General features: G+C 41.4%; 1 protein-coding gene across 8 annotated transcripts in view; it reads left to right on the forward strand.

The window, feature by feature from the left end:
* Nucleotides 1-4,413: 4,413 nt before the first annotated feature.
* FBXL2 (F-box and leucine rich repeat protein 2) overlaps nucleotides 4,414-16,080 on the forward strand; it is a 116,360-nt gene continuing 104,693 nt past the window's right edge. For 5 of the 8 annotated variants that reach the window (XM_037736034.1, XM_037736037.1, XM_017521711.2 and 2 more), the window contains exon 1: nucleotides 4,418-4,521. Coding sequence is in view for 2 of the 8 variants with exons in the window: in XM_017521710.2 (XP_017377199.1) it covers nucleotides 4,519-4,521 (3 nt within the window). In the remaining 6 variants the exon portion in view is untranslated. Of the gene's footprint in view, nucleotides 4,522-16,080 lie in introns of all 8 variants that reach the window. The other 3 variants (XR_001822970.2, XM_037736035.1, XM_037736038.1) reach the window with 2 other exon arrangements.

Consider the following 16,080-nt stretch of genomic DNA (forward strand, 5'->3'; position numbering starts at 1 on the left):
GCAGGAAACTCTCCAACCTGAGGAGGTCAAATTAAGGGTCAGCCTCCATGTCAGTCTCTTACAGCAGGGGTCCCCAACCCCAGGGCCATGGACCAGTACCGGCCAATGGCCTGTTAGGAACTGGACTGCACAGCAGCAGGTGAGAGGTCAGCGAGTGAAGCTTCATCTGTATTTACAGCATTCCCCATTGTTCCCATTACCACCTGAGCTCCACCTCCTGTCAGATCATCAGCAGCATCAGATTCTCATAGAAGCACAAACCCTACTGTGAACTGCACATGCAAGGAATCTAGGTTTTGCATTCCTTATGAGAATCTAATGCCTGATGATCTGTCACTGTCTCCCATCACCCCCAACTGTCTAGTTGCAGGAAAACAAGCTCAGGGCTTCCACTGATTCTACATCATGGTGAATTGTATGATTATGTTATTATATGTTAAAATGTAATAATGATAGATATAAAATACACAATAAATGTAATGTGCTTGGATCATCCTGAAACCATCCCCCGTCCCAGTCCATGGAAAAATTGTCCGCAAAACCGGCCCCTCGTGCCAAAAAGGTTCGGGACTGCTGCCTTAGGGAATGCAGAGATGCAGAGACTGGTTGAATGCATAACCAAAATATTTTGAGAACACAGTCATATTGCTCATCCTGGGACCAGAAGCTGCATCAGAACACAAGCCACCATCCACAAGAGTACCACTGGCTGAGGAGAAGGGGATGCTAGATGGGCAAGCAATCCCCCCACAATTCTTAGCAAAATCCAGCTGCCTCTTTCTTTATTAAGCACTCCTTGGTTGACTTAAATGTTTTATTAGACTCCAGAGTCTGAAATGTCGACTCTGTCCCTTTTCCCCACTTAATGGTTGCTTCAGTAGAAGGACCAATTCTTGGAGTTCCCTATTCTGCTAATTTTGCGATGTCACTTCTGTTGCAACTACTTTAGAAAATAATTTCGAAAACATAAATTTCTTCAGATTTATGAAGTAAATCTGTAAACCAACAATTCTACTCTTTGTTGGCATTCTAGAGCTGTGGTTCTCAAATGGGGCAATTTTGCCACTCTGTGGACATTTGGAAATGCCTGGAGACATTTTTTGATTTTCACAACTGGGATGCATCATTAGCATCTAGCGGGTAGAGATCATGGATGTTGTGAAACATCTTACAATGCACAGGACTGCCCTCTCCCTCTAACCTCCAGCAATAAAGAATTATCTGGCCTAAATGCTAAAGCTGAGTGCTAAGATTGAGAAACCCTCATCTAGAGAAATGTGTCCATGTATACTAGGAGAATGCTCATAGCTTCATCATTTATAAGAGTCCTAAATGGGAAATGACTCAAATGATCCAAATGCTTATCAACAGTCGAAGGGATATATTCTTGTGTGCATTCAGTGAGATACTTTATAGCTATAAAAATGAAGTACAAACATTTATAAAGAACTACAAGAAAGTACTAGGCACAGTGGCATGCACCTGTAGTCTCAGCTGCTGAGGAGGCTGAACTGAAGGATCACTTGAGCCCAGAAGTTCGAGGCTAACCTGGGCAACACAGCCAGACCCGCCACCCACCGACTTCCAAAAAACAAAAATAAAACAAATAAAGAAATGCAAGAAAGTGATTTCCATAAATTTCAGGACAACGATCACCTATAGGGGAAAAGGTGTGGGGGGAATTCAGATTAGTAGAGTATACATACGGATCATCTGGGTTGCTGGCTATGTTCTATTTCTTGAACTGGGTAGTGTTTATATAAGTATTCACTTTTTAAAAAAGTACATTTGTTTTCTATTACTTTCATTTATATTATATAATAAAAAGGTAAAAATAAAGTCTGTCAGTAATTACAGTATTTATTTTCTATTACACTCCCTACTGCATCTAGTCATATTCTTATTTGGATCGTCAAACTGATCATACAGTCCTAGGATAGATGTTCATTCAGTCAATCACCAATATTTATTGAGCATCTACTATAAGCCAGAAACTGTTCTATACACTAGGAATACAGAATGGAACAAGATAGACATCTTGCATTCCAGAGTGAGGAGACAGGAAGTAATAAACAAAAAGGTAAAAAAAGATCATTTTGAGGGGGGCTAAGGACTTTGAGAACAAGACAGAGTTAAATGAGAGAGGCTGACTGAAGTGAGAGTGACTAGGGTGGGATATTTTAGGTCGGTAAAGGTTTTTGTGAAGCTGACAGTTGGGGTGGTAACTGATCTGTACCAAGTGAAGGAAGGGGCTATGTGAAGTTCTGCAGGAAGAATATTCCACATAAAGGAAGCAGGTATTATTGAGGCTCTTAAGTATAAAAGTATTTGACATGTTTGAGGAACCCCAGGAAATAAAAGTGTGGCCAGTGTGGCGTGAATGAGGGAAGAGTGGCAGGAGATGGAGTTGGTGCAGAGGGCAAGGCCTCCATCGTGTACCATTTTGATAGATCATGGAAAGCATTTGTATTTTTTTCTTTTCCTTTTCTTTTCATTGTTTTGGAGATGGAGTTTTGCTCTGTCGCCCAGGCTGGAGTGCAGCGGTGCGATCTTGGCTCACTGCAACCTCTACCTCCCGGGTTCAAGCGATTCTCCTGTCTCAGCCTCCCGAGTAGCTGGGACTACAGGCGCACGCCACCACACCTGGCTAATTTTTGTGTTTGTAGTAGAGACGGTTTTTGCCATGTTGGCCAGGCTGGTCTCGAACTTCTGACCTCAGGTGATCCTCCCGCCTTGGACTCCCAAAGTGCTGGGATTACAAGTGTAAGCCACCACGCCCAGTCTGTATTTTTTCTAAGTGTGAGAAGCCACTGAAAATGCTGCTGTTGTGTAGGATGCAGGGGGGAAGACATGGGGTCATAGTCCACTTGTGCTGCTGTAACAAAATACCACAGGACTGTGTAATTTATGAACAATGGAAATTTATTTTTTACAGTCCTGGAGGCTGGGAAGTCTCAGATCAAGGTGCTGGCAGGTTTGATGTCTGGTGAGGGCTGCTCTCTGCTTCCAAGATGGTGTCTTGTTGCTGCATCCCCTGGAAGGTATTGCTGTGTCCTCACATGGCAGAAGGGATGGAAAGGCAAAAAGAGGCCAAATTCACTCCTTCAAGCTGTCTTATAAGGGCATTAATCCCATTCACGAGGACAGAGATCTCACGGCCTACTCCCCTCCTGAGGCCCTCCCTCTTCCTAAAGCTGTCACATTTGATGTGTTTTTATATAATGTTTGGAGGGGACACAAATATTCAAATCACAGCACCTATGGAGATGAACTGGAGTGAGACAGCAGTGGTTGTGAGGTGGAGGTGTAGACTGGTTAGGTTGAGAATTTAAGGTGGGGTCAAGAATATGTCTTAATGGACTGGAAGTGAAATGTGAGGAAACAGAGGAATCAAGGACAATTCCTAGGTTTTTGTCTTAATGATCAAGGGACTTAATGATAGTAGGGACTTTTGCTTTAAGGAAGACTGGGGTGTGAGTAAGAAACTTGGATCAATAGGTTTATTTGGGCCGTATTACAGCATCATGTCTATTAGGCATTCTAGGGGAGTTGTCAGGTCAGGTTTTGAATACGATTCTTCTTCGCAGATTTTTTTTACATTTTAAAATTCTTTTTTTAAATAACTTTATTTTTGTTGTTGTTGTCTTTATTTTGCCTTTTTTTTCCCCGCTTCTAACGCACCAAGCACATTCTGTTTTTCTTTATTTTGTAGAATCAGCCAGGCTGGTCTCAAACTCCTGACCTCAAACAATCCTCCTGCTTAAGCCACTGAAAGTACTGGGATTATAGGTGTCAGCCATCACAGTGAGTCTTCTTCATAGAGTTAATGGGCTGGATGTGAGGACATCTAGAGTTCCCTTCAACCATATTCAAAACATTCAACAAATTGCCAGTTGATTCAATGAATTACACAACATGCACAGAATGCTATTCCATGAAGTGGCATGCAAAGATAATCATTTTTAATCTAAAAAAGTAGATTATAAAACAGTTACCTACGGTTTGCCACCATTTTTAAGAATATAGTATATTATAACATATTTCATTGGAAGCTTGAAGCAAATAGACTGGAATCTGAGCAGTGGCTACTCCAGGTGCTGGGATGAGTGTGGTATTATCCTTTTAAATTCTTGTTATTGGTAATTTAAAACGTTTTCAATAATCATGCATTACCTGTATAACGTTTTTTTTTAATAAAAGAAAATCCATGGTGTCTTTCAGCTGGGCAGTCTGCGACTGGGTAATCTGTCAGGTGAGGGTCATCAAGGTGATCAGGCTGAGAGCAGGGACCAGATGCAAAGTGGGAGAGGCGAAGCAGCCCGGTCCCGGGGCCGGGGGCGAGCGGTGGGCGGTCCGAAGGGCACCGCCCCTGCGGGTCACGTGCTCGCCGGCCACCAATGGCCGCCTCCGAGCCCACCTTGGGGACGGGGCGGGGCGCCTGGCTGGCGTCACCAGGACAACGGGCGTCGCCGGCGCCGTGTGACTTCGGGCTGTGGGCTTGCTCGCGGCTCTTCGGCCATGGTGAGTCTGGGACCCGCGTCCGCCCAGCCGCCTCGCCCTACCCCTGCCGGGTCGGGTCCCCACGCCGCCGCCCGCTAGGGTCGGGCGGGCGGCGCCGGGGTCGTGGAGAGGCCGGGCCGCGGCCTGCGAGGCTGCTGGGCTGGGCTGGGCTGGGCTGGGCAGGGCTGGGCGGGCCCGGGGAGGGGTAACCTGGGGGGTCCGGAGCGCCCACCTGCCCGGGGGCGACCGCGATGCCGCATTCCCCGCCGCTGGAGTCTGGGTGACAGCCTGGACCCCCACCCAGTGGGCCGCCGGACGACGTGACGCTGTTTGGCCCGAGAGAGCCTGGGAAGCCACCCAAGGAGGGTGTGGTTAAAAAAATCATACACACGAATATCGTATGTATTTATCTTGACACTAAAGCAGTCGGTGTGCCTCCAATTCTGTTTCTATGCAATTATATATAACTAATATAAGACATTATCTTCCTTTCAAAATCATTCTGATAGGTTCTTTAGCACGTGGAAATCAAAATGTTTTATTTTAGAGAACCCTCCCTTCCCTTTTAAAAAATAGGGGACATGAACTGGGGTTTTTTTTTCCGAGTGCCGCACCCTCACTAAGGGATTTAATTAATTCATAATTAGTACATTGTAAACGTCTTAAATCATTACCTTTGTTCAGTGAACCTGAGACGGCGTGGGCATGACACCTGGCCCCCTTTAAGCTCGTTTTAAAAACATGACGCGGTTTCACTCGCTGGAGGTGCTGGCTTGAATAGACAAGTTCAGAGAATTGCCTACCGAAGGTATAATTCTCCACAGGCCTTCACGGGGTGAAAAGAAGAGAGGAGCTAGACTCCTTGCTTGGGGACACACCCTTGGTATAGAATACTTGAGCAGGTGTGGGGGTAGGTGTAGGTAATAGGGAAATACCTCGTTTTTAGAAACAGGTTCTTTGTTTTAACCAGGAGTAATTAAGTGGAGATTTGCTCCTTATCTGCAGGAGTTAGTGGAAGTGCTGATGAGCTGAGAATGCAGGGTGCTCCCCAAGTGCCAGCTGGCCTCATGGAGAAAAAAACTATCATTTGGAATCCTGGCTGGCTCAGTTTTTTTCTTAATAACCAAGGAGAGGGGCGGTGGTAGGAGAAGGTGGATGGTGTCTCTCATTGACTTTGGAAAAGCGGCTCCCAAGTGTGTGGCATTATTGCTGGCAGGAGAAGAACATCACCCACAAATCACAGTGCTATGTAATGTCTTCTTTATTTTGTGTACGTTTCTTTTTTAAATTCTGAATTGCTTTTTAAGTGACAAATTAATTGAGCTGGCAAGAGTTTCAGAAAGTGAATTTTACAAAGATATGAGTGTTTCAAATATTGCAGTCATTTACTGTTATATGTGAGAAAAGTCCTAACAATTGTAGCAAGAAGAAAGAAGATCCAGGAATTAAATTTTCACAGTTCTCTGAAGTCTCATATTCCTCCTGCCATCCATTTTTCTTTGTTTTTACTTATTCCACTTCTTTCGTTCTGACCTACAGCCCACCCTCATTCACTATTGTGAATTTTAGAGTTTTACTTTAAAGGCATTTACTGTACTTTTGCATTACTGGTTGCTCTGCTGAACTTGGAATGCTTTGCTTTTTGTGTATCTTTAAGCATTAAGAATTAACTCATAGGAGCTTAACTGATTGAGTGGTCAGGTGCCCAGGCTTCCATGGAAGTGAGGAATGGTTGGTATAGGAGGGAGAGGGATGAAGAGGCTGCATATATATGTCATCCCCAAAACTGTTTTTGTTTGTTTGTTTGTTTGTTTGAGATGGAGTCTCGCTCTGTCACCAGGCTGGAGTGCAGTAGCATGATCTCGGCTCACTGCAACCTTCACCTCCTGGGTTCATGCAATTCTCCTGCCTCAACCTCCCAAGTAGCTGGGACTGCAGGCACGTACCGCCATGCCCAGCTAATTTTTTGTATTTTTAGTAGAGATGGGATTTCACCATGTTGGCCAGGATGGTCTCGATCTCTTGACCTCATGATCTGCCTGCTATGGCCTCCCAAAGTGCTGGGATTACAGGCGTGAGCCACCGCTCCCGGCCGCTAAAGTCTAAATCACATTATACTTCCTTAAATGCTTGAATCTGAACATAAAACTTTAGCCATTGATATAAGTGACTTTGCACATTAATTTTGGAACTATTTCTCAATGAAAATGTTTTCAATTAAGCCATTTATTTCTACTCCATAATAATGACAGCTAACATATATTGTGTGCATATGTACATAGTTATTACTATAGAGGCAGTAGAAATTTTTCTAAGGGTCTTAAATGATCCAGCAACCTTGCAATGAAGATACCTATACCCGATTTTAGAGAACGGAAATTGAAGTACAGACAAGTAAAGTAATTTGCCTAGGTCACCACACTGATACATTGAGCCACATTCAAAATCTGGCAGTTTCTTTGAGAACCTGTTTATAGATTGTACTGTAATGTATAGCGTATCTTTATAAGTTTTCTCATGTATATTAGGAAATTAGTTCTCTTTCTTATTTGCACTTTAAGGTTTTTGAGCACTTATAAATGATTGTGTTTTGTTCCAGCACTGGGTTAGATACTACAGAACATGGTAGACATGCCTAGCCTTCTCTCCCCTCGCTCTCCTTCCCTTCTTTCACAAAGTTGAAATGGGAAGGAATTAATAAAGACATGAATTAGATCGGCATTCTTACTCACAGCTATTTTAGCATTGAGTTTCTCCTGTCACTTCAGTTAAGGAATTGGCATCCGCTTTTTGTGTGAATCACAAAGACAAGTGTTTTACATAAAGCCTTTTGGATATGAGGGATGTAACAGTGTTTTTAAAAAATGTATTCTCTGAGAGTTTCCTAATTTTTAGATTTTAGTTTTGTATTCTATAGTTGTCACAAAAAGACTTCAAGGCTGGGCTCAGTGCCTCATGCCTGTAATCCCAGCACTTTGGGAGGCTGAGGCGGGAGGATCACTTGAGCCCCGGAGTTCAAGACCAGCCTGGGCAACACGGTGAGACCCCCCCCATCTCTATAAAAAATTTGAAAAATTAGCCAGGCACGGTGGTGCATGCCTATGGTCCTAGCTATTTGGGAGGCTGAGGTGGAAGGATCCCTTGAGTCCAGGAGGTCAAGGCTGTGCTGAGTTGTGTTAACACCACTGCACTCCAGCCTGAGCAACAGCGAGGCCCTGTATCCAAAATAAAGGAAAAAAAGGCACCTAATAATTGTTTAAATTTTAATTCATGTGGAACAAAATCTGTTGGAATATATATTACTTGTCAAGTTTTTGTTATTGTTTAACACTTTAGCTTGTAAAGCAGATTTATTTTTTGGAAATAAATAACATTCTGTCATATAATTTTTCATTTTAATTTGTTCATTTGGACTGTCCTATTTTGACACTTCTCTTTCTGTATTTGTGGTCAAGACTTGTCAAAGGTATTGGGAAGCAGAAGATGGAGGGAAATAGTTTTTCCACATTAAAGTGATTTCTTTTAACTCAAGATTTACGGACAGTTTTGGTCTTTCTGTCATTATATGATATTGTTAAGAGAATTTATATGATGAGATCTATGTTAATAGATCAAGAAAAGTAGAGGTTTCCCTATATATTAACTGTCCTACTCATGACAATATTGATCTCCCTTTTGTCTGCACTGTTGTGGGGTAGGAAATAATTTTTAGTAATTGTAACAATAGCTTTCTTTTATAGAGCCCATTCTCTGTATCCAGTTCTGGGCTGATCACATTTTTCCTAATTCTTCCAACATCCCTAAGAGATTGATGTTTGTTTGTTTATCTATTTGTCTATTTATTTTGGAGACAGGGTCTTGTTCTGTTACCCAGGCTGGAGTGCAGTGGCTCAGCTCACTGTAGCTTCAAACTCTTGGGCTCAAGCAATCCTCCCACCTCATCCTCCCAAAGTGCTGGGATTACAGGTGTGAGCCACTGCACCCAGCCCAAGTTTGACATTATTATTCCCATTTAATAGGCCTAAACTGAGTAGGCAGTCTGCCCAAGGTCACATAGTGAGTGAGTGGCAGAGCCAGGATTTGAACTCAACCAGTCCATTTCCAAAGCCTGGGCTCTTAACCATTACATTGTGGCTTCTTGCCAAACTAAAGATTGTGCCCAGTGCCTGGCACAAATGTACTAATTACACCAAGATTAAGAGTCTTAATGTCTTAGCTGAGTCAGCAGGCTCTTTTAAATTTTATGATAAACTGTTGTTATGTTGTCTAGTGACATCCTGAAGGATTTACTGGTTTTTTTTTTTCTATTTCAGACAGCCAAAGCTTAGGTATGGACAGCCGTGGGTTGGCTACACTTTTACTGCTGTTTTTCCTACCTCACTTTGAATCTCACTGCTACCCTGTGTAGTGTCTACATCAGCCACTGCCTCTTCCAGCACTAGGGTGGCCATGAGAAAGACAGGGATGGACAGGGAGGTGTAAGGAAACAGAACAGGGCATTTATTGGGAAGTTTTTAATGGAGTCAGAATCAAGGTTCAAACCCAGATTTCCCAGCTCTCAGTGCTGCCTCAACAATTGTGTCTTTCCATTGGTATTTTTGTTCTTTGGGGTTTTGTCCAATAAATATTTACTGTGTGCTACTGTGTGCTAGTGTCTGTTCTAGTCAGTGAATATCCAGCAGCGCATGAACCGAGGATGGCCCCTTCTCATGAAACTTATATTCTAGTGTCAGGGAGACAGATAATACACAGTAAGGTGGTAAAAAGTACTTTGGAGAAAAACAAAGCTGGGTAGGAGAGAAAGAATTCTAGGGCAGGGTTGGAGAGTGAATGAGGGAAGGGAGGTGTTGCTTTTAATGCAGAATAGAAGGGAAGGCCTCTCTAATAAGGTGACATTTGAGCGGAGGGTATGCCATGAGAATGCCTGAAGAAAGACCATCAGGAGAGGGCACTAGTCAAAGGTGCTGAGGCAAGAACATGCCTGGTGTGTTGGACGAGCAGCGAGAAAACCAGCGGGGCTGGAGTATAGTAACATAGGGGAGCGTGGTAGGAAGGAAGATCAAAGCAGTGAAGGAAGTCAGATCACGTAGGAATTGTAACCTGTGTAAAGGATTTTGACTTTTCCTTTGATGGAAGGGGAAGGGATTGGTGGGGTTTAAGTAGAGGAGTGGCGTATGTGACTAACCATTCTGGAGTAAAATGAGGGGAGAAGGGACAAAGCAGGGTGACTGTGGCATTGTTGGAGTAATCCATAGGATTAGCTAGTGGAGTGGTTATGGAATATAAATGATTTTGAAGATTTCAGCTTGAGCAAGAGGAAGAACTACTATTTGCTGAGATGAAGACCATGGAAGGAGCAAGCTTGGGGTAGGGATGAATAAAGCAGGAACTGGATTTTATTGACTCTTGGAGTGTTAGAGTTGGAAGAGACTTCGAGTTTATCTAGTACAATTGTTTCCTTTTACAAGCTAGAAATACTAAATACTAAGAGGTTAAATGACTTTCCCAGAGTCAAACAGGCCTATCCTACCTGTTGTGCAGCGTAAAGAACCCTGGAGTTGTTGTCATTAGATGTAAGTTCAAATTGTGGTTTTTCTGTTTCTTAGCTCTGAACCTTGGTCAAGTCATTTATTTTCTCCAAGTCTGTTTATCTTCTATCAAAACGGATAATAAAGATTTTCATTTCCTGTTAGGATGTTGAATGTTTTAACTGTTGACATTATTGCTCCCACCCTGGTAATGAGAAAAGTCAGAGAAGGTACAAAATCATAATTTTAAAAAATGTATCAGAGAGTTGACGTAAAAAAATCTAAACAAAAATCTGGAAAGTAATGAACGCTTTTCAGGAGAAAAAAAAAGAGGGAGAGATACAGGATACTTTCATCTATCTTGGAACAGCAAGAGGAAGAATTTGCAATAGGCAGTTAAAGAGAAGTCAGCTGTTACTGATTGCATGTAGGGTGGAGTGACAACTTGGAATCCTGAGGAGCTCCAGCAGCAGTGCAGGACTACACCTACCTGCCAACTCTTCCCATGGCCCTTCAGTCAGTACATTGGAGTAGGAGTTCGGATGCTGGGGCAACGGAAAGAGAGCTAAGAAGGGTCCTGCTGAGGTGGGTGAATTCAGCTGAAGGCTGGGAGCAGGGCAGGAGAGTCAATAGAAATCTCTGTAGTATACCAGGGGCTTTATGAAGTCGAAGGCTGGGGCTGTAGCAGCCTGGGACATGGCAAGACAGCTAAGAAATCTCTTTATGACTGTCTAGGCTTTTACTGAGGACAAGTCAGCTTTTGAGAAGGTATAGTCAGGGTAACAGAGCAAAAAGAGATCTCCTCAAGGCACAGAAAGCAGAAGGTGCTACTGGAGAGCAAGGACAACTCAGCTGACAGCCGGAATGTGAGGGGAGGGCAGAGAGGCGGAAAGATATCCCACAGTTCCAAAAGCTAGCATAGGTTTTAAAGCTCAAAGAGCTCTGTGAAGCTTCAACATTGCTCAGATTTTAGCTTCTCCTGAAGGTAAAGTTCTGATTTCACCCTGAAATTACAAACCAATCATGAACTAACACTACATACAATCTCAAACCCAGCTCAACCATAGGTTAAAAGGATCGAGCCTCCACTCCAGTCTCCCAGCAACTTAATCGAAAAAGGAGCTTCCCTTGATGGAGATAAATTAATGTTCTTTTATACATAGTATCTGGCATGAAATAAATTATGAGATATACAAAGAAACAAGAAAATGTGAACCATGGTCAGGGGAAGAAAGAGGCAACAGAAATAGTCTAAGTGATGGCCCAGCTGTTGACCAATATGGATAAACAGAAAATTTCAGCAGAAAGATGTAAACTATGAAAAGAACCAAGTGGAAATGCTAGAAATGAAAAATATATTAAAAATGAGGAATTAATTTGATAGGCTTAATAGCAGACTGGACACAGCAGAAGAAAGCCCCAGTAAACTTAGGGACAGATCAGTAAAAATCAGCATTCAAGATCTGTGGGACAATACAAAATTGTCTAGCATACATGTAACTAGAGTTCAAGGAGAGGAGGAAGAGCAGGGACAGAAGTCTAAATTGAGGTACATCAGAGTCAACTTTCTGAAAATCAAAGATTTTTATAAAGGAAATCTTAAAAGGAGGTAGAAAAGAAAAAAATACATAAAGATGAACAGTAATGTGAATAATTGACACCGCATCAGAAACAATGCAGGTCAGAAGACAATGAAATAATTTTTTTTTTTTTTTTTGGAGACAGGATCTCTGTCACTCAGGCTGGAGTGCAGTGGTGTGTACTATAACCTTAATGTGTACTATAACCTTAATGTTCTGGTCTCAAAAAATTCTCCCACCCTAGCGTCCTGAATAGCTGGGACTACAGGCACATGCCACCATACCCAACTAATTTTTAAAATTTTCTGTAGAGACAGTGTCTTGCTGTGTTGCCCAGGCTAGTCTCAAACTCCTGAGCTAAGTGATCCTCCTGCCTCATCTCCCAAAGTATTAGGATTACAGGTGTGGGCTGCTGTGCCTGGCCTCAAATAACTTTTTTAAAGTGCTGTGTTTTTTTTTTTGTTTGTTTGTTTGTTTTAAGCAAATCTGCTAACCTGGAATTCGACATTCAAAATACAGATATTTTTGTCAGAAGCAAAAACAATTTGTCTACACCAGACCTATATTACAAGCAATGTTAAAAGAAGTTCTTTAAGTTGAAATGAAGTCATAATAAAGGAAGTTCAGATTTGAAAGAATGAATTACACCAGGAAGGATAAATAGATGGATAAATATAAGGGACCTTTTAAAATATATTTCTTTAATACATACATTTATTCAAAAAATATGGACTATTTAAAGAAGAAATAATAACATTATTTGTTATATAGTAGAAGTAAGCTATACAATGGTAAGTATACAACAATCAGGGGAAGTCAAATAAAGTTAGACTTTGTTAAGTTAAAGATCCCCTCTGTAATCACTAAAGCAACTATTGAAAGGATATTTGAATATCCTTTGAAATATCCTTTCAATAGAGGATAGCTATAAGATCACTGAAGGAAATAGAATAAATGTCACATTACTAAAAAGGAAAGCAGAACAGAAGAACAAAGAAGAGATGAGGCAAATGGAAAATAAATATAAAGATGGCAGACTTAAAATCAATCATATCAATAATTACATTAAATATAAAGACCATCTCCAATTAAAAGGTGGCAATTGTCAGACTGGATAAAATAGCATGGTCCAACTATGTGCTATCTTTATGAGTCACTATAAATATGAAACAGACTGAAAAAGGGTGAAAAAGATGTACCATTGCAAAAAGCATAAGAAAGTTGATGTTGCTATATTAACAAAGTAGACTTTAAAACAAGGATCATTTCTAGAGAAAAATAAGGATCATTTATGATAATGAATCAATTCATTAAAAATATATAACAGGCTGACCACAGTGACCCCTGTTTGTAATCCCAGCACTTTGGGAGGCCAAGGCAGGTGGATCACTTGAGCTCAGGAGTTTGAGACCAGCCTGGCAAACATGGTAAAACCCATCTCTATTAAAAATACAAAAATTAGCCAGGCACGGTGGTGCACACCTCTAATCCCAGCTTCTTGGGAGGCTGAGGTGGGAGGATCATTGAGCCTGGGAGGCAGAGGTTACAGTGAGCCAAAATCATGCCCCTGCATTCCAGCCTGGGTGACAGAGCGAGCCTCTACCTAAAACAGAACAAAACAAAACAAAACAACCCTTAAACATCTATCTACCTCACAACAAAGCTTCAAAATACATGAAACAAAAATTGACAAAACCAAAGAAAGAGGCAAAACCACACTCATAGTTTAATATAACAGCTCTATCACTAATTGACAGAACTTGAGGGAAAAAAAATTAGAAATGATATAAAAGATTTGAACACCACTATCAACCAGCTTGATCCTTAGCATTTATAAAGCAGTACACATCACTACATAATTTTAAAAATAGCAAAATGGCAGACATAAGTCCTTATCAGTAATTACTATAAGTATAAAAGGATTAAATTTACTAGTTAAAACTTAGACACTGGCAAAATGGATAAAAACAAGCAAAAAAACTCCCATATGATCCAATTTTATGTTGTGTACAGGAGACCCTTGTTAGATCAAAAGACAGTTAAAAGTGAGCTGGGTTGGCTATACTAATATCAGACAAAATAAACTAAGTTATGATAATTGTTACATGAGACAAAGGTGATTATATGTTGATAAAAGGTTAATTCCTACTGGAACCATAACAGTTATAAGCACATATGCACCAAACAACAGAGCCACAAATATATGCAGCAAACTGACAGAAATGAAGGGATAATTTTTTCTATTTTTAGAGATGTAGGTCTGTGTTGACCACCCTGGTCTTGAACTCCTGGCCTTAAGCAGTCCTCCCACCTTGACCTTCCCAAGTGCTGGGATTACAGGTGTGCGCTACTGCACCCAGCTGAGAAGTGGTTTTATAATAGTAATTGGAGATTTCACAGCTGTCATCATAGCTACCATTTGTTAAGCACTTACTATATACCAACATTATTCTAGGCACTTTACGTTTATGAACTCATTTCATTCACAACACCCCCATTTTGCTGAAGAGGAAACTATGGCATAGAAAAGTGGTAGGTTCCATGAATATCCCCATTTTGCTGAAGAGGAAACTGGCATAGAAAAGTTAAATGACATGCCCAAGGCCTACAAAGGTGTAAGTGGCAAGACTCTTTTGGGAAATTAGATTTGATCCCTAGGGTTTTCCTCGTCACATCTCCTACTGAAAAAGGGATTCCTTTCCCTGACAGTCCTGGTTCTGTGGACTCTGCAGGAGCACTGAAGAAGGAGCATCACTGCTTCAACAGCAAGACATTCTAGTATGGGCTATTCTAATTGCTAGAAAGTTGTCTTTTTTTCCCCCATATTGAGGTGAAATCTCACAACTTTGATTCACTGGTCTTTTTAATAACAGAAAATAAGCCCATCGTTCTGACTGTTGAGATACGTGAAGGTTTTCATGTTATTCACCACCTATCCCAACATCAGTTGGAGACTTCAATATCATACTTTCAATAATAGAACATTTAGACAGCAGAATAAGGAAACTGAAGTCTTGAACAACACTCTAAATCAATGAAACCTGACAGAGTTATGTAGATCACTTAACCCAGCTACAGTAGAATCAACATTCTTCAGGATAGGCATGTGTAAGACCACAAAACAAGTTCCAATAAATGTCAAAAGATTGAAATAATACAAAATATCTTCCTACCTTCTTTGATAACAATGGAATGAAGCTAGAAATGAGAGAAGGAAAACTGGAAAATTCACAAATATGTAAAAATAACACTTTTTTTATTTTTATTTTTTGAGATGGAGTCTCCTCTGTCCCCTGGGCTGGAGTGCAGCAGTGGTGATCATAGCTCACTGCAGGCTCAAACTCCTGGGCTCAAGCCGTCCTCCTGCCTTAGCCTCCTGGATAGGGCTGGGATTATAGGCACATGCCACCATGCCCTGCTAATTTTTAATTTTTTTTGGTAGAGTCGTGTCTCACTATGTTGCCCAGGCTAGCCTTGAACTCCTGGCCTTAAGTGATCCTCCTGCTTTGGCCTCCCAAAGTGCCTGAGTTACAGGCATGAGCCACTTGTACCTGGCCCCAGATAAACACATTATTAATCAGTAGGTGAAAGAAATAATGGCTATTTAAAAATACTTTGAAATGAATAGAAATGAAAATATATCAAAACTTATGGGATACTGTGAAAGCAGTACTTAGAGGGAATTTTATGAATGTAAATGCTTACATTAAAAAAGAAGAAAGGCCAGGCACAGTGGCTCACACCTATAATCCCAGCAGTTTTGGGGGCCAAGGCAGAAGGGTCACTTGAGCCCAGGAGTTCAAGAGCAGCCTAGGCAACATAGGGAGATCCTGTCTCTACAAAAACTTTTCTAAAAAATTAACTGGGTGTGGTGTAGTTCCAGCTACTTGGGAAGCTGAGGTGGGAGGATTGCTTGAGCCAGGGAAGTTGAGGCTGCACTGAGCTATGATTGTGCCACTGCACTCCAGTCTGGCTGACAGAGTGAGACCCTGTCTCATAAAAAAGTCAAATTAGTAATTTTGCCCCTCAAGGAACTAGAAAAATATTAGATAATTTAGCTATTTCATCTGACACAGTGCTTTCTGGAGCTTAGAATACAGTAGGCACTTACTAAATATATATACAGCACCAAGACTACTCATTGACACTACTTTGAAAATAAATGTAGGGTACTATTTATGTCACTATTTCCACTTCTGTAGTTTGTTTTGATGGATTGTTTTTTTAATCCACTTTTTTTTAAATTTATTTTTTTCCCCATTTATTTTATTGCATTTTAGGTTTTGGGGTACATGTGAAGAACATGCAAAATTGTTGCATAGGTACACATGTGGCAGTGTGATTTGCTGCCTTCCTCCTCGTCACCTACACCTGGCATTTCTCCCCTTGCTATCTCTCCCCAGCTCCCCACCCCCCACTGTCCCTCCCCTATTTCCCCCCAACCGACCCCAGTGTGCAGTGCTCCCCTCCCT

This window comes from Cebus imitator, unplaced genomic scaffold (genome assembly GCF_001604975.1).
Source record: "Cebus imitator isolate Cc_AM_T3 unplaced genomic scaffold, Cebus_imitator-1.0 Scaffold21, whole genome shotgun sequence".
Taxonomy (NCBI): domain Eukaryota; kingdom Metazoa; phylum Chordata; class Mammalia; order Primates; family Cebidae; genus Cebus; species Cebus imitator.